Genomic DNA, 17,773 nt, shown 5'->3' with positions numbered 1-17,773 from the left:
TTCTTAAAGGTCACATATAATTTGTAGGGGTTTTACATGTTTCCAAGTAAGCCCCCTTTAAATAACAGCATGTAAACATATTTTAGTGGTATGTAAATAAACCTGTACATTGGATATTATGAGACCTTTGATGGAGCACCTTGTTTATTGTGGCCCATGTCTGGCTACCCCTTTAAGGCCAGCCACCCTTACTTTGGGAAACTACAAATGGGTGGTGGTGGGAGGTGTTAAAGCAGTTATTTGGATGCTGAGCTCGATCAGTACTGCCAAAACAAAGTTCCTTAACAGCGCGTTTAGCTGTTTCATATTGTGATTATCAGAAGGCGGCTGGTTTTATTTCCTCCGGCATGGCAGGGCGTCAGCAGCCCAGGAGCAGAGTGGGTGAAGCGGCGGAAACGGAGAGGCGGATGTGGAGGGGTCCAGCCGAATAAATAAGAGATGAATGCGTCCTTCTTTGCAGCCTGGCGTCATGTCGGAGATTGTGGACAGAATGAGATCGCAGCTATGATTTTAAAAACGGAATTCAATTGTTTTGTTTGGCTTGTTTGACCAGACTGGCTACCGAGGGGGCAGCGTTTCTGCTCCCGGCCTCTGGAGCTCCGGATCCAGCTTGGAAGCCGATGAAGTGTCGGTGGTGCCCGGGCCGTATGGAGGTCCTTCGCTCATAATCATTCTGCGGGGCTTGCATGCAGGTGTGGTCGTAGTCGACGATTAACTCTGTGTAGATAAGGTAAGTGACGCCTCTCAGATGTGTGTTTTAATAATGGACAGATACTTAGTTGATTGTACATCAGGGGGTTGCAATAACTGGCAGCCTCATATGTTTCCTTTAACGACCCTTTTCCTGAACGCAAATGAATTTGATGATCGCATCTCTTCTGTGTTTACTGCTGTGTGTATGGCTGCTTGTTAGCACATGAAGTCATACTTTATTGTGCTATGATGACTGCATAAGTGACACATACAGGCCTGATAAAAACAACAACAAAGCCTACATTAATCTTCAGCATCATCGTGCGGTCATGTAAAAAGAGGCTTTATGCATTAAGCAAAAGCAAGTCAACAGTGCTTATATAGCCTACACACTGTTAAATAATGTTGGTAAATCAGAGCAGAGCAGTAACCACAATGTAAATCCACCTCAGAATAACAGCTCCTCTCCTTATACCTCTGTTAGTGTTAGTGTAGTCTGGGGTTAAATATGTCAGGAAAATGATTGACAGCTCGTTATTGTTCTGAGATATGTGGCTCACAATGAGGATGTGGCTTCCTTTAGCAGATTCGTGCAGGAGGAATAGCCTTAATCTAACTGTAGAGCAGTGTGTAATGTGATACTCAAGTACTGTACTTAAGTACTTTGAGTTTTCCCATGTTATTCTACTTTATACTTCTTCTCCAGCACATTTGTAAGCAACCATTATATTTTGTTACTCCCCTACATTCATTTGAGTTGCTTTACAGATTTAAATTTGAAGCCAATACAAAATAAACTAATACAGGAACCATGATATATTATTTAATGTTAAGGTTTCCAGCAGCAGTACATCTTTTTTAAATTAGCTCCACATTTATGATCACATTAATACATGAATAGTCAATCCAGTCAATCGCATTTATATGGGCTATTAGGCAAGAAAAGTGCACTTTTGTTACAATAAGTACATTTTAATGCTAATAATTCTCAATTACAAAGTCAAGTACTGCTCAGTGACACTTTAGTAGAAGTTGAAGCAGCATGTATGTACTCCACCAACCCTCTGCTGCAGCTCAGCGTTGCATTCAAATACAAGGGAGACTCTCAAGTGCTTGGGACTATTTTAGACTACTACGCCTATTGACCTGTTATGTGACACTTCAGTTATCGATGCATCCTGCCACATGCTTTTTTTCGTATTAAACCAACTGAAAAGACCTTTCCTGTTCTCTTGGATCTAACTGCTGCCATGTTGCGTTAACTAACAAATCCACATATGCACTTTATTGTTCTATTAGGCACATGATTTAAAAGCGACCACAGTATTTCAAAGTGTGGCAACAAAAGATAAATCCTGTCCCATCCCTGAAAAAGACCCTGATTTTTCCACTTTCCTCTAGATTTTGATGGCAGGCATGTTCTGTTCACAGGAAATTACTGCTTAAGAGGCTGAGATATCATGACGTATGGGTGAAGCCACAAAAACACAACCGTAATGCAACCCAGTCGTCTTTATTCAAATAAAATCTAGTTGTTTTAAACCCGTACTATTATTTTTTGGTGAGAATGAAGCGTCTTAGTTGGTGGAGCACTGTGATGTCTTGTCAAAATGTTTTTGGCATCTGGATCTGCACAAGTTAGAAGTGAAAGAATGCACTGAACCAAACCAAACCAAATTCTCTCTCACACACACACACACACACACTGGCACATAGGAATGTGATGGTTGTGTTTGGGGACAGGAAGCTGTCGCCTCTTGACGGGACCGCCTCATTGTTCTCCAATCACGCTACAGCTATTTCAGGCCTGTGTGTGTGTGTGCACTTGTACGCACCACCTCCAGATCTAAATTTAACTTAATAGACCTTTAATTCCTCTTCCATATTAAACAACACCCAACCAGAAATCCTGTACGCTAGCAGTTAAAGGGGCGGTGTGTGTTTATGTTCTCCCTTCAGACAGAGAAGTCCAGCACAACCTCATTACACAACATTCTTTGGGAAAATAGGACACATTTTCGGCATGTCTTTTGGGACAGCCTCAGCTGTAGCTCCTCTTTGTGATTTAATTAGGCTGATCTTCTTTACATTTCAAGCTTTCCCGAATGCTGCTTTTAAGCACTTGCATAATTCAGTAATGTAGCACTTTCTGTACACGTAACCCAAGCTCTGCCTCACAAAGAAGAATATCAGCAGTATTTCAATTTTGGTGGAGAGTTAGAGGATGAAATGCTCCTCCGGTCCAGCTTACAAACATAACGTTTTTATAGGAAACACTATTGAATGTGCATGCTCTTCTACCCATCATTCCTTAATCGTAACAGAGTAGGAGTGTTGTGCCTGCCTGTGTGTTTACCACTGGTTGGTGTATTGATGTCAGTGCCTGGATCTTTTTTTTCACTGGCTTGTGTGTATATTTAGGCTCAAAGTCTCACCACTTATAAATAACCTGCAGACTTGGAGCTACTGCTTAGCGAACGGTTGCGCTAAACCTACCTCACACAGTACAGTGTAATCATTCAGGTGGCCCACATGGACAAACAAAACATCATTTGTGGGTATTACATAACCTATTTAATTTTTGAAGTCAACAAAAAGTTGTACTCTTTTGGCCATGGATTAAAAATAATTGGTTGGATTTTTTAAAAATTAATAACAAGTTAAAATATTTATGAGAAAAAAAGTAATTACTACAACTAAGAGAATATCTCTTTTATAAAGGTTTATTTATCACAAAATATAAGAGTTGTATTTGAGTAATTTATGTTGTCTACTACTGACCATTCGTAGAAAATGTATATAATATGAACACGTTATTTATAAAAAGTGGTCAATTGCAGTCAAAGTACAATATTTACCTCTGAGTTATTTTCTTGATGTGCTGCTCTGCCCCCAAGTGGCCAACATTCAGGCATTTCAAATATTCCATAATATACCCAGTATCATCTCCTCTTCTTCAATGGTTAATTGACTTTACCTCCCATACATCCTCTCTCTCTCTCTCTGCAGTTCCTTAATTGATAAGCATCGGGGGAGGGTGCACCTCCATTCATCCAGTCTTATCATGGCAAAAAATGCAAAGGAGGATAGCATAGGATGACACCACTGATTTGGTGTAAACACCTTCACTATGGCAACCAAAGTGTGTGTGTGTGTGGGTTACGTTTTTGAAGGGTTGAGCGGATATGGATTTATGTGAACCAGGAAGTGGAACTAACCTATTAGTGTTGTAGCTGCTGTCCCCCTCTTTCCTACCACCTTTCTAACTCTGTCTTCCTCTCTCTCTGTATAGGTCTTCTTCCCTTCACCCCTTTCCTCCCTGGGGACAGACCAGCAGAAGGATTCCCTGGATCGCAATACATCCATATTGTCCCTCTTCCACCACTGTCCTTCATCATGGGTAGCCAGATTATTTACAAAGAACTATATTGCCCTCGAGCAGGACATTGGACAGGTGTCCTCGGGTGTTAGGACTTCACGGTGGACACGTGATATTCATGACTGATCAAAGAGAGAAGACAGACTATGGTTCATATTGCTTCATGAGAGCTTGAATGAGGAACTCTGAAGTGCCTTGCCCAACGGAGTGCCAGCAGGGCCAATGAAATGTACATCAAGGAGCCCAGAACCCTCTTTTTGAAGTTGCTTTGGACAGCAAACTGCTCTTGTGATCGCTCTTCGGTACCTCCATCCCTCCATCTTTTTGTCCCTTCTTCTCCAGCGTCTTCAGCTTGGACTAGTGGTGCACTTTTAAGCTGAAGTGTCTACTTCCTGTCTCTCTTCCTCCCTGACTTCCGGTTTTCTTTTTATTGGCTAGCCCACCTGACCTCCACCATTCGGCCCTCTCTAGCAACCGCCGTCCTCCGCCCCTGCCCCCGGTCATCCTCCCCCTCACCCTCTCATTCCTCCGCCCCTTCCTCCCCCCGCCACCACCATCATCATCACCACCACCGCCATCCTCACCCTCAGCCCCACCACCATCACCACCACCACCAGTCCTCTCCTCCCTTCTCCACCCACTCTTCTGAGGGAACCATGGCGATGGCTACCACTGCCTCCTCCTCTCACTCGCCCCCTCCTTCATCGCCTGGCAACAACAGCGCCCGGGACCACCTGCTGGCGGTGCGTCGGCGTACCCCACACACCCGACCGTACACCATCGGTCCAGACAACCTCCGTGGTCTGTCTTCGCAGGGTGCAGTCGAAGAACCGGCGTCCTCCTCCCCCTCGGATATTTCCCCAGGGAGCCAATCAGAAACGGCGGTGGTGGGGCTCCAGCGGGCCAATAGCGACACAGACCTGGTGACATCAGACAGTCGCTCATCGCTCACGGCGTCGACATACCAGCTGACTCTAGGCCACACCCACCTGGTGATCTCCTGGGACATCAAGGAGGAAGTGGACGCCACCGACTGGATCGGCCTGTACCACATCGGTGAGAAACTCCGATAAGCTGGAAGAGCTTATGTCATCTCAAAACCGTGTGTGTGTGTGTGTGAGAGAGAGAGAGAGAGTGGAAAATCCTCTACTGGAGGCAGAGAGAGGTGGTGAAAGGTGATTTATCTCTCTGCAGATGCTATTGACCCATGCAGGAGGATTTCTGGGGGTGCTTCTCCCTAGGGGCGAGCTCTGTTTCCAGCCCGGTGTGTGTGTGTGTGTGTGTGTGATCTCTGACTGTAAGGTCTGGATGATTGCAGGGTTATCAGGTCAAACAGGTGTGTGTTTGTGTGTGTGAGGAATGCTTATCCACCGTCACATACAAAAGGCTTAGGATTTATTGACAGTGACCTGGTGTGACAGAGGGTGTGTGAGGCTGACAGACATCAGCATTGATCCCTTAGGACACGGGCCATTTGTCACGGGACGCACACATAAATGTTTGATGGCTCAACAGGCACAGACAGGGATGTGCTTTATGACCCGAGTGCAGGGTCTGCCTCTGGAATAACTAACACCAACGTGCTTCCTTACCTCATTTAAAATACACACACAGATGAAAGAAATACAGGAAAGACATTCTGTGGCAGCATTAGTGAGCTGTAGCCTGAGGTGGAGTCTAGTAGAGTACATTTACTGTATTTAAGTACAATTTTGAGGTAGTTTTCCATCAGTATTTCCATTTTATGATACTTTTAACTCTGATCCAGATCGATTTTTGCCTCACAGGTCAAGTCGAGCATTACTTCCTCTTGTGAAAGTTAACGTGTGTGTGTTTCACAGATGAGACGTGTGTGGCCAATGTGTGGGACTCCAAGAATCGCGGCGTGAATGGAACCCAGCGAGGACAGATCGTGTGGAGACTGGAGACGGAACCCAACTTCACGGAGCGTGAGTGGTGTCTATTCGAAGTTACAGTTATGTGTTTCTAAAGAGGCATTCCACCCACTGAAGAGTCCTTTTCTTTATGTGTTCTCGCCCCACAGCGGAGACTAAGATCTGCTTCAAGTACTATCATGGTGTAAGTGGAGCGTTAAGAGCAACAACACCTTGCATCACCGTCAAGAACCCTGGAGTGCCAGTACGTTACCCCCTCAGTCACTCCTCGTTTCTTTCTTCACAACTTTTCTCCCTAGTTTTTCTGTGCATTGGAATTTCTCTCACATGTTTAATCCTGCCGCCTAATCAGATTACAGATGATCAGTGAGCACATTTCAAAACAAGAACAGCCTTAAAGAACGAATGGAATTACTGTGGACTCTTGCTCCATATACTTTAGGCCTGTGCATAAAAGGGGAGGCATTTTCCACTGCCTGCTATAATAACATTTCTTTAAATGAAGGCTAATATTAGGGTTCAGTTCATGGGTTCTACAAAGAAAATCCTCTTCACTGCAGCCCCTTAACCCCTAGATTGAAGTGTTTAACATTTTGGGCAAGAACAGAGAATTCAGGGAGGCAGAAGAAACTGAGATGAAATGACGCTTGCTCCAGTTGAGTCAGTAAAGTTCAAAGCTGTTGAACTCTCCGTTATTTTTCCCTTCTTTGATGTTCCTTCTTTTAGCTTTTCATCAAACTCTCATGTATTTCTCTCCCTTAAACATCACTTGAATAAGTCATCCACTCATACTGCTTTCCTATTGGTTTTTTACTCATCAGGCTGGAAGTGAAGGCCAAGTGGAGGACCAATCAGGCGCTGAGCACTGTCGGAAACTAGTCAGCTTCACCCTATCAGGTGCCAGGAGTGATTCTGTTCAATTGTGGTGTAGTTAAATGAACGTCCATGCTTATTAACGTGAGCCTTCCAATACAGACATCCGGGCGGTGGGTCTGAAGAAGGGCATGTTCTTCAACCCCGACCCCTACCTGAAGATGTCCATCCAGCCTGGGAAGAGGAGCGGCCTCCCCAAGTTCACCCACCACGGCCAGGAGAGACGCTCCTCCATCATCGCCAACACCACCAACCCCGAGTGGCACGGAGAGGTCAGCGCAAACACACACACCTACAGAAATCCAAGGCACAATGTGGTGTCCTTAGAGCTGCAAATATTCCAAGCGTGTTATTTGGGGAATACTTCCACAATTTCAGGAGTTAAGGGACAAAAGCAGAGGCGAAACTAACCCAAAAAAAGCTGATTAATTACATTTGAATCCAATGTATCTCTGTAGAAGTACACCTTCGTGGCGCTGATGACGGACGTGTTGGAGATCGAGGTGAAGGATAAGTTTGCCAAGAGCCGACCAATCATCAAACGCTTTCTGGGTCAGCTGATCCTCCCTGTGCAGAGACTTCTGGAGGGGCCTGCATTGGAGTAAGTGTACACGCACACACACAGCCATATTCATAGAGTAGGAAACAAAACAGCACCTCTTGCTTTTGTAATGTGCACTCAGACAGAAAGCAGTAACAGTAACGTGACCTTCAGCACTTTACCAGTGACTGTACAAACTTGAGTCAATACTGATCGATGGGTCCTAATCAGCTCATTGTTCAGACATTGATCTGATATTGATCCACGAGGACATCATGTGAATCGTGATGTATGGTGTGTGTACAGGGATAGTATGTAGGCCCTTTAATCATTTTGATACATGTCATGTCAGAAATAATAGGTGTATGTAGTCAGTGCGCAAAAATAGTTTGTATGCATGAATTTGTTTCTGTGCACTTTCTGAATATGTATCTATAGTAATGAAATTGTGTGTGTGTGTGTGTGTGTGTGTGTGTGTAGTGATCAGTCAGTCAGCTACAGCCTGTGTCGGCGTCTCCCTACGGACCATGTGAGCGGGCAGCTCGTGTTCAGAGTGGACATCACCTCTATTGGACATGAAGGTGTGTGTGTGTGCACATTAAACTGTTTGGTGGAAATGTATCAGTCACGTCCTTTAATGAAAATAAATGGTATAATTATGTTAATACACATCCAAATGACGTATGTCGATATCTGAATCTTCTTTCGTCCGCCTCCCCCTCTCTCAGAAGCCTCTCCTGACGTAGTTGGGACCCTCCTAGGCGGCGCAGTTAACGATGACCCTGGGAGTCCATCAGACGACGAAGACTTCCCCCACCTGTCCTCCTCCTCACGCGGCACATACAGACCGTCTCCCACCGGCCCCGACGAGGGCCCCCTGTTAGTCAATGGTGCTTCTTGCTATGGCGATGACAGCGTGTGGCGGGATCCGGGGCAGATGGGAGAGGAGGATCTGCTCGCCCTGGCAGTGGGAGGCCACACCCACCGGCAGGTGTCGCTCAACGACTACCTGGACACCATCGAGGCTCCCAGGAGTCCAGGGGAGCGGCCTCCAGCGGGTCCTTCGCCAAAACTGCGCTCCAGCTTTCCCACGGACACGCGGCTCAACACCATGCTGCACATAGACTCAGACGAGGATGAGGAGACGGGGCAGCAAAGGGAGCAGGAGGCTAGGACACAACAGAGCACCGACTCCTCGAAGAGATCGCCTGAGTCTCAGGAGAGTCCAAACGCAGAGACGCTCACTGCTGTAGCAGAGGGGGCCGTCCAGACTCAGGCCGGAGCATCCACAGCTGCTGGACCGTCAGCTGCAGACAGTCCCTCAGCTCCCAGCTCATCCCAGGCAGCAGGGGCGGAGGCAGCAGCGGGGCCGGTGGGGGCTCTGGGGGAGTGTACCTGTCAGGAGCAGAGCAGCAGGATGGCTGATCTACCCTGCACCCCTTCACTTGGTCCACTTTCACCCATTCAGGTGAGCAGCTGACTAACATACATGGATGTCAGTTAAAAGCTCCAACATCAGTTCATTACATCAAATGTAGCTTTTATTTAAAGTGGCACCGAGCACACATTTAATGCTTCGAATAAACCACACTTTTTTAGGGACTGAACACTTTTTGTGTTAGATTTGAAAGGCAGGTGCAGCAGAAAGAGGTGGATTTTCTGCCTGCAGAAGAACATGCGTATGCTATCGGCTGTCCTGATATCAATTGAGAGCTTGATCCACCATTTTTGAGACAGGATAGCAAACTGGCACGTGTTAAATGAGGGGTACCTGGGTCCCATCTTGTTCTCTCTTGTCCTCAGGAGGTGGAAACGAGGAAAGAAGTGGCTCCAAAGGCGGAGGAGGAAGGGGAGTCATCAAGCAGCGAGGCCAACGCACCGGCTGCAGCAGCTGCTCCTGCGAACCGCTCCACAGCTGACCAGGAAGGAGGCACTTCAGAAGGTGATAGCTGGTTGTTTAAAATACAATTATTACAACAGAATATATCATGTAAAATAAGTCAAAGGTTTAAATGACATTAAATCTCCCACATTACATCCTGTGTTATTAACAGGAGCCAGGGCCAGTAGCAGGAGCAGCCGGGAGCAGCAGGAGGAGGAGGAGGTGTGGACGAGGAGGCAGTCTCTGCAGGCCTGTGGAGGCCCGGTCCTAAACCAGGAAGTGTGCAGTGCCAGAGAGGGTCACAACGGGACAGTGGGAGTGGAGGGGGAGACAGGTGAGATGCATGACAGACATGGAGCTTTTTTTGCTCAATTACAGTCATTTTATACACAACAGTTTCTATAGCAACACTTAAGATTCTCCACACACAGATTGGTAGCATTTTACGGAACGACCCCATGACAAGATGAATGATTTGCTGTTCCGAAATTTGTAATAAAAGGAACATCCCCAACCAAGTGTGGACCTCAGCTCAGCGACTTTTCATAATGTCACTTCTGTGTGTGTGTGTGTGTGTGTGTGTGTGTGTGTGTGTGTGTGTGTGTGTGTGTGTGTGTGTGTGTGTGTGTGTGTGTGTGTGTGTGTGTGTGTGTGTGTGTGTGTGTGTGTGTGTGTGTGTGTGTGTGTGTGTGTGTGTGTGTGTGTGTGTTTAGGTGCCACAGCTCAGGTCAATGGCCACCCTTCTGTTCGCTCTCTGCCATCTGTGCGCCATGACATCAGTCGGTACCAGAGAGTAGATGAGCCACTACCACCTAGTGAGTGTGTGTGTGTGTTTTGTCAACAGATGGATAAATACACGTTTACAAATGTCGTGCATCCGCTGCATCACTTTTAATTACACTAAAGCATTACACAAGTTAGAAATTCACCTCCACATCCTCAGTAAAAACACATTATGGTGTATTTGATGACTTTCAGAGAGAAAGACTGGAAGAATGAAAGGCTTTATTATCTTTTGCACAAAAGCCACTCTGCAGAACCTACTCTCACTTCTGTGTGTGTGTGTGTGTGTGTGTGTCTGTGTGTGTGTGTGTGTGTGTGTGTGTGTGTGTGTGTGTGTGTGTGTGTGTGTGTGTGTGTGTGTGTGTGTGTGTGTGTGTGTGTGTGTGTGTGTGTGTGTGTGTGTGTGTGTGTGTGTGTGTGTGTGTGTGTGCGTGCCAGACTGGGAGGCTCGTATCGACAGCCATGGTCGGATCTTCTACGTGGACCACGTGAACAGAACCACCACATGGCAGCGTCCCACCGCTCCGCCCCCCCCACAGACCCTCCAGAGGTCCAACTCCATACAGCAGATGGAGCAGCTCAACCGCAGGTCAGCACACACACACACACACACACTGTAATACAGGCAGCGGTGGATTGTACTGCCTTTAACAGAACCCTCCGCAGGTATCAGAGTATACGCCGGACGATAACCAATGACAGCAGACCAGAGGAGCCACCAGCCAATGAACTGCTTACAGATGAGACTGACATGCACCCCTCCGTCCCAGGTAATCCTGTCGATGCACTGCATTCTGGTCCATGTGTGAAGCATGATTAGTACTGATATGGTGTGTGTGTGTGTGTGTGTGTGTGTGTGTGTGTGTGTGTGTCAGAACTCCGCAGAGACAGCAGTGTGGCTCAGTCCAGCTCCCGGTCCCGCCTCAGCCTGCTGCTTCAGTCCCCCAGCGCCAAGTTCCTCACCAGCCCCGACTTCTTCACTACGCTGCATTCCAACCCTGTACGGACTCTTTTTCTTCTTCTGTTGCTTTATTCTTTGCACTGATCAATCTCTCTTTGCCCATACCTCCATATGATAGGCTCACTTTGCCGCTAGCGTGGGTAAATAAGGAGGAGCTGGATTTGCCAAAAATACATTCATTTCTGGAAAGGGTTGGCTGGCTGTTTACAAACTAATAGAAATTCAGCCCCGCACCAAGATGTTGCTTTTGCTCGTTACACTAGAGCTCAAATTGGTGAATTGATATAGCTTATATATTATCCCAGTGGTACCACTTCACTTAACTACACGTTTCTCTGGTGGATGTGTTTCCTCTCTCCTTCCTCTTTCCTCCTGCCTCCCTCCCTTACTTGCTCAGAGTGCCTACCGTATGTTCACCACCAACACGTGTCTGAAGCACATGATCAGTAAGGTGCGTCGGGATGCTCACCACTTTGAGCGCTACCAGCACAACAGAGACCTGGTGGCCTTCCTCAACATGATGGCCAACAAACAGCTGGAGCTGCCCCGAGGCTGGGAGATGAAGCACGACCACACCGGCAAGGTGGGGGCCGCACCCACATCAATCCGTGTTTGAAAGGGGCATAACTCCTAACTGGGGTTTGGATGGAGTGTTTTTAAATCCAGTTCAAGAGGTTATATAGTAATATAATGTCTTGTTGATGTCTGGGGGGACAAAAGAGTAGGAGAAACAACATTTAATAAATGGATAGTATCTATTATTGCTAGAAATGTGCAGCACTACTTGACCTCCCTTGTTTTGTGTTTACACGCAGCCTTTCTTTGTGGATCATAACTGCCGCGCCACCAGCTTCATCGACCCCCGGCTGCCTCTGCAGAGCACCCGGCCCCCCAGCGTCCTGGCTCATCGCCAACACCTGACCCGCCAACGCAGCCACAGCGCTGGAGAGGTCAGCCCCCGGCGACTGGTACGCCAGCTTCATACCTGAAGCAGCTGTGTGTCATCCCCCAAAACTCAAAGTACACAGGTGTTGTTAATGTGCAGGGCAATAAAATGATGATTGTCTCTGAAGGCTGGTGAGGACCCTCGTCACGCCGCCCCCCCGGTCCTGCCGCGGCCTTCAAGCACCTTTAGCTCCACCAGCAGGGGGCAGAGTCAGGACGTGGTGCCAGTGGGTCAGTACCAACACACACATCCTGTCTGTTTGTCAGAGGTGTTTCAGCTATGGCCGACAGTAATGTCTTTTCTTCCAGCTTACAACGACAAGATTGTGGCGTTTCTACGACAACCAAACATCTTCGAGATTCTACAGGAGAGACAACCAGACTTCAACCGGAACCATTCACTCAGGTACAAACACACACACACACACACACACACACACAGGTAAAGTACCTGTTACAAGTCCTGTATTTTAAATCACAGTCAGCAGCATCTGTTTCATTGTGATGTTGCTATGACTACAGGGAGAAGGTGCAGCTGATCCGCACTGACGGAGGCTCAGGATTGGCCCGGCTGTCAGGAGACGCTGACCTTGTCATGCTGTTGAGGTAACCCTGCGTTCACTTGTAATTGTATTGTGTGTATCACTCCTTCACTTCCTTCCTTTCCAACTTGCTATTGCGTTCTCTCTCCTCTGCAGTCTGTTTGAAGATGAAGTGATGTGCTATGTCCCGCCTCACGCCTTACTGCACCCCAGCTACTGCCAGTCCCCCCGAGGGTCCCCTGTCTCCTCCCCACAGAACTCGCCTGGTAAGAGACACAGACATGGCCTCTTATGGCATTAAGGCCAACACCTTGCAGCTGTTAGCAGCTACAGTGGGGACTCTCAGACCAAGAAATATTTTCAACTTCAAGAAAGACGCTGGTACATGTTCCCCCCCCCCCCCCTCTCTCTCTCTGCCTGCAGGCACTCAGAGAGCCAATGCCAGGGCCCCAGCACCGTACAAGAGAGACTTTGAGGCCAAGCTGCGCAACTTCTACAGGAAACTGGAAACGAAAGGCTACGGTCAGGGACCAGGGAAGCTCAAGTAAGTGATTCCACATCTGCAGGGGGACGTCTCTGTGTCTGTCCGCTCACCTGCCTTCTGTCTGCGTCTCAGGTTGATCATCCGTCGGGACCACCTGCTGGAAGATGCCTTCAATCAGATCATGTGCTACTCTCGGAAAGACCTGCAGCGCAGCAAGCTCTACGTCAGCTTTGTGGGGGAGGAGGGGTGAGTCGGTGGGAGGGAAAGAACTTTTAGTTATCATCACAACTCCGATAGTCATATGAACAGCAATGCAGTAACTATTGGTCTCTCAATCTGGGTATTGCAGGTTGGACTACAGCGGGCCTTCCAGAGAGTTCTTCTTCCTGGTTTCCAGGGAGCTGTTCAACCCTTATTATGGTCTGTTTGAGTACTCGGCCAATGACACATACACCGTGCAGATCAGCCCCATGTCCGCCTTCGTAGACAATCACCACGAATGGTGAGCTTTTAGTGTCAGGTTTATTTAAGAGACGATGAAGCGCAGAGAATCTAATGTGTGTGTGTGTGTTACAGGTTCCGGTTCAGTGGTCGTATTCTCGGCTTGGCTCTGATCCATCAGTACCTGCTGGATGCCTTCTTCACCAGACCCTTCTATAAAGGCCTACTGCGCATGTACGTGTGTGTGTGTGTGTGTGTGTACACAAATACACATTTATTCAACTAACTTTTTTCTCAATATTATATTTGTATCTTATTCTATCTTGGGATGAACAACAAGTATATCTTCCATTTTTTTAAAACTTGGATATTGGAGTACTCTTCCACAGTTTTGCTGCTCTTCGTGGGCACACACACACAAGTTTACACACTCACTCCCCTGTCCCCCCGCAGCCCCTGTGAGCTGAGTGACCTGGAGTACCTGGACGAAGAGTTCCATCAGTCCCTGCAGTGGATGAAGGACAACGACATCGAGGACATGCTGGACCTCACCTTCACTGTCAATGAAGAGGTCTTCGGACAGGTGTGTGTGTGTGTGTGTGTGTGTGAAGGCCATTATTGCTGGTGAGAACTGAGAAAGTATGGATCTAGTTTGGTTGATTCCCTACGTGTGTGCAGATCACAGAGAGGGAGCTGAGGCCCGGTGGAGCAGACATCCCAGTGTCAGAGAAGAACAAAAAGGAATACATCGAGCGGATGGTGAAGTGGAGGATAGAGAGGGGGGTGGTGCAGCAGACAGACAGCCTGGTCAGAGGCTTCTACGAGGTATGATTTACAAAATATGGCATATATCAAAATGTACCAGTGTAGGAAATGGGATCCTCAGTGTGTGCTGTGTGTTCTCCAGGTGGTGGACTCCAGGCTGGTGTCAGTGTTTGATGCCAGGGAGCTGGAGCTGGTGATCGCCGGCACAGCGGAGATCGATTTATCCGACTGGAGGAACAACACAGAGTACAGAGGAGGTGTGGAAGGAAAACCGACTGAATTCTTTAAGTGCTATTTTATTTCCTGTACTGCAACAATAAGTTGGAAGAAGGAAATCTGTAATGGTGATCTGTTGACTCGTATCGATGTAATACTTTGTTCTTTTGCCCAAAACTTTATACTTTAGTGCACATCTATAAAATAAATGTGAGGGATTCCTATCACAGGCTTCTTGATGATTTGATGTTTTATGTCTAGGATACCATGACAACCATATTGTGATCCGGTGGTTCTGGGCAGCGGTGGAGAGGTTCAATAATGAACAGAGACTACGGCTGCTGCAGGTAGGCGTGCGTGTGTGTGTGTGTGTGTTTATTTCTTCTGAGATAAAGCACAACAGTTCAACCACCATCTTATTCTTCTCTGTCTGTGGTCCCGTTCGTCTCCCTGCTTACCCCGTTTCAGTTTGTGACGGGGACGTCCAGTATTCCATACGAGGGCTTCGCTGCCCTGCGGGGCAGCAACGGGCCCCGCAGGTTCTGTGTGGAGAAGTGGGGGAAGGTCAGCGCACTGCCGAGGTAAAGGAAGCCCGGTCCGGAGACAAATGTGTACATTCTGATGTTGGGCAATATAAAAACAGTTAGATTGAGGTGTCTTCAGAAGGTTAAAAGCCACTTAACATGAGCTTTGCAGTGGCTCAAATATTCTATAGACCATACAGAATAATAGAGTAACCCTTTGATTGACTGTGCTACGCCCTCTCTGCAGAGCTCACACCTGCTTCAACCGCCTCGACCTGCCCCCCTACCCTTCCTTCTCCATGCTGTACGAGAAGATGCTGACGGCCGTGGAGGAGACCAGCACCTTCGGACTGGAATGAGACCCTGCTGTGACCCCCCCTCCCAATGACGACTGCTGGGAGAGAGGAGAAGTAGACTGAATTAAAGTGTTAGATTTGACAAACCACGAAGCCTCACTCGAATGACCGTTTTGTTGCACGTATTTAACTTAGTAACACACCTGTGTGATGTGAGGAATGAAGAATCACTGCCTTTGGGACCAGGACCTTTACTGCCAGGGTTTTACCAACCGGAACCTGGGATGTTTGTTTTTATCACTATAAGAAGAAGCGAACACTGCCTTCACTGCTAAACCTGCAGCCTCTGGTGCTCTCTGTGGACCGACACCAGAGGGTAACACTGCCTGTGGCCTGCACTCCCATTTCTGATATGGCTTTTGGTAATCTTTGACATTTCCCTGAGAACTTGTACTGCTGATTTTTCCAGTGCAGGTATGGCATAGTTACAGTTTTTTCATCTACAGTTGGAAATTGGATTTTCTAATGTGATGTGATTTGAATGTAATTCATGAGGTAGTGTTGTTTGTGATGATTTTGGACCAGATTCAAAAAGAGGGTTGCATTTGGACAAAAGTTATTTGCAATATTTTAAATTACCTAGTAGGTAAGCATATCCTTTTACTTTGATTTGATATATAATTGAAAGATACATTAGAATGATCATGGTGTGACTTTTAAAGAGGATCTGTACCAAACAAGCATTTTTTAAGTTAGTCTGAAGACCACTGGGACTTCCCTGCAGTTCATAATTGCATTATTTCATTTTTATTCTCCCCATGCTTAAAGATCCACATATTTCCTCTGGTTGCAGGTGTCAAAAACAATTACGTCATGTGATTTTAAAAATGTAAATGTTTCATAGAAAATGACCCTGATATTTGAAAAAGGAGCTACGATCAAGCTTTGGACCTTTTTGTTCACACTTTTAGAGAATGTACAAACTAATATTATATCCATCCCATTATGGAAATGATTCTATTTTTCCCTCCCTAAGTTTGTCTCACCAGAATGTACCAAAGTGTTGAGCTCTGCCTCACATCCCCTCTTTCTGTACAGCCTCCTCACTTTAATATGAATGTTTGTCAGCACTATCCTCCTGCTCAAATAAAATGTCCTCACTCTATGCAAGCTTTGGGCTCTCCTTCTTTAATGTCTCCATTATTAAACAGAACAATAAGTCTTTTTAAATTAGGACATGAAACAAAGGTATTTTTAAAGTGTAATTTCTAAATGTGATCTCGTTCCTGTTCTAGCATGACTCGGAAAAGGCAGCTATTTAATTCCAGAAGCTGTTAGACACACAGCTGCTTGTTAAGTATGACTTTGAGTTCATCGTGAAGCTGCTGAAGTATAAAGTCTGTTTATACGAATCAGTTTCACTACTACTCTGCAGAAATCAGCTGAATTATGAGATATGAATATGAAAGCAGTTTCCCATCTCAGTGTAGAGTCACTGATTTGAACTTGCTCTGTGTGGTTTTGCACAAGTGAACATTTTATTGCAAAAAATATGTAAAGATATATTTTCCACGTCCTAGATTATGACTCTTTTTGCCACGGAATCCAGATGTGTTGACGTCAAAACCGTTCTTTAAATGCAAGAAGAATAAATGTATAGCACACTTAATATGTGCAGTGTATTCAAATTTAGGGTGAAGTAAAATGGCTTTTACTTTAGAGAAGCAATTTTCTAACAGTTCTATGTGTTTTATTTGCAGTGGATAGCCCAACTTTGGTATGCAGTCCCCTCTGTAAACCCACCACACACAATAATGAGACCCTGGTCCACGAACCCCCCAGGATGGTATGAGTTTCTGAAAAACGTGAGGTACTACACTAGGCCGACTCAGTCATCAAGGCTTTGTTGTTGAGCCTTAAATTCATGGTGTCTTGTTCTTATGGTCTCCCCTCAGGAGTGCAGAGAGCCCCACCCACAAGTGTGAGGACTGCAGCTGCTGGAGAGCAATGATGCGCTCCTCTTCACCCATGTCAAAGACTCTGCTGCCTGAACAGTGTCTCTGAGAATAGCATCGGCATCCTTTAAGGAAGAACAGAGCCTTCAAACAACAGCCCATGTTACTGTAGCTACTCAATGAGTCAGCACTGCATTATGTCTTGCTTTGCATCAAGCCTTCTGCAGAACACATGTTACATACCAAGCTGCCAGTGCCCTTTTGTTGTTTTTCTGCATTATTCAACCAATAAAATGGACTTTGGCCAATAATTAATATAACAGAAGGATCAGAGTAATAGTGCGAGAGGTGAGGCAATAGGAGATTGATGTTTCGTTGACTCAATAACTTTAAATACCTGAGCTAGCAGCCTGGTACCTGATCCAGCAGATGTGGCCTGCTTCTTCTGTGGGGGGGCAACCTGTTCATCCTGAAACATATTGAGAGGTTAAAGGTTTAACAGTTCACAGCGCTATCACTTGTTCTTTCCTGTTTTCACATTTTCTGTGTGTGACAAAATCTACCAAACAACACATGAGTATCTCGTACTGCATAGCTC

The 17,773-nt window shown here is 46.4% G+C and overlaps 1 protein-coding gene across 3 annotated transcripts; it reads left to right on the top strand.

The window, feature by feature from the left end:
* Window positions 1–260: 260 nt before the first annotated feature.
* On the top strand, window positions 261–16,385 carry hecw2b (HECT, C2 and WW domain containing E3 ubiquitin protein ligase 2b). Of its 3 annotated transcripts, none has more exons than XM_063877814.1 (31): window positions 261–730; window positions 3,986–5,128; window positions 5,914–6,021; window positions 6,117–6,211; window positions 6,789–6,864; window positions 6,943–7,112; window positions 7,299–7,441; window positions 7,862–7,962; window positions 8,110–8,849; window positions 9,185–9,323; window positions 9,436–9,597; window positions 9,977–10,078; window positions 10,485–10,635; window positions 10,713–10,816; window positions 10,922–11,046; window positions 11,405–11,590; window positions 11,823–11,957; window positions 12,081–12,183; window positions 12,262–12,358; window positions 12,475–12,558; window positions 12,651–12,760; window positions 12,918–13,038; window positions 13,111–13,224; window positions 13,328–13,480; window positions 13,555–13,653; window positions 13,873–14,002; window positions 14,098–14,244; window positions 14,327–14,441; window positions 14,662–14,747; window positions 14,869–14,981; window positions 15,172–16,385. In XM_063877814.1, the coding sequence occupies exons 2-31, from the start codon at window positions 4,729–4,731 to the stop codon at window positions 15,281–15,283; spliced, it is 4,521 nt and encodes a 1,506-aa protein (XP_063733884.1). In that variant the 5' UTR covers window positions 261–730; window positions 3,986–4,728; the 3' UTR covers window positions 15,284–16,385. The 3 variants fall into 3 exon arrangements, with proteins under 3 accessions (XP_063733884.1, XP_063733883.1, XP_063733885.1); XM_063877813.1 differs by having other exon boundaries at window positions 11,823–11,975; XM_063877815.1 differs by lacking the exon at window positions 9,977–10,078 and having other exon boundaries at window positions 11,823–11,975.
* Window positions 16,386–17,773: the final 1,388 nt, after the last annotated feature.

This window comes from Eleginops maclovinus, chromosome 24 (assembly GCF_036324505.1).
Source record: "Eleginops maclovinus isolate JMC-PN-2008 ecotype Puerto Natales chromosome 24, JC_Emac_rtc_rv5, whole genome shotgun sequence".
Classification (NCBI taxonomy): Eukaryota; Metazoa; Chordata; class Actinopteri; order Perciformes; family Eleginopidae; genus Eleginops; species Eleginops maclovinus.
The sequence above is the reverse complement of the archived record's forward strand: the minus strand, read 5'-3'. Positions and strand labels throughout refer to the sequence as shown.

Excerpts from the sequence above, each read along its gene's own strand:
- hecw2b (XM_063877813.1), top strand. The coding sequence starts at position 4,729 with ATGGCGATGGCTACCACTGCCTCCTCCTCTCACTCGCCCCCTCCTTCA. Across the intron at positions 5,129-5,913 it reads GATCGGCCTGTACCACATCG|ATGAGACGTGTGTGGCCAAT; the intron begins GTGAGAAACTCC and ends TGTGTTTCACAG. Across the intron at positions 13,039-13,110 it reads CAGGGACCAGGGAAGCTCAA|GTTGATCATCCGTCGGGACC; the intron begins GTAAGTGATTCC and ends TCTGCGTCTCAG.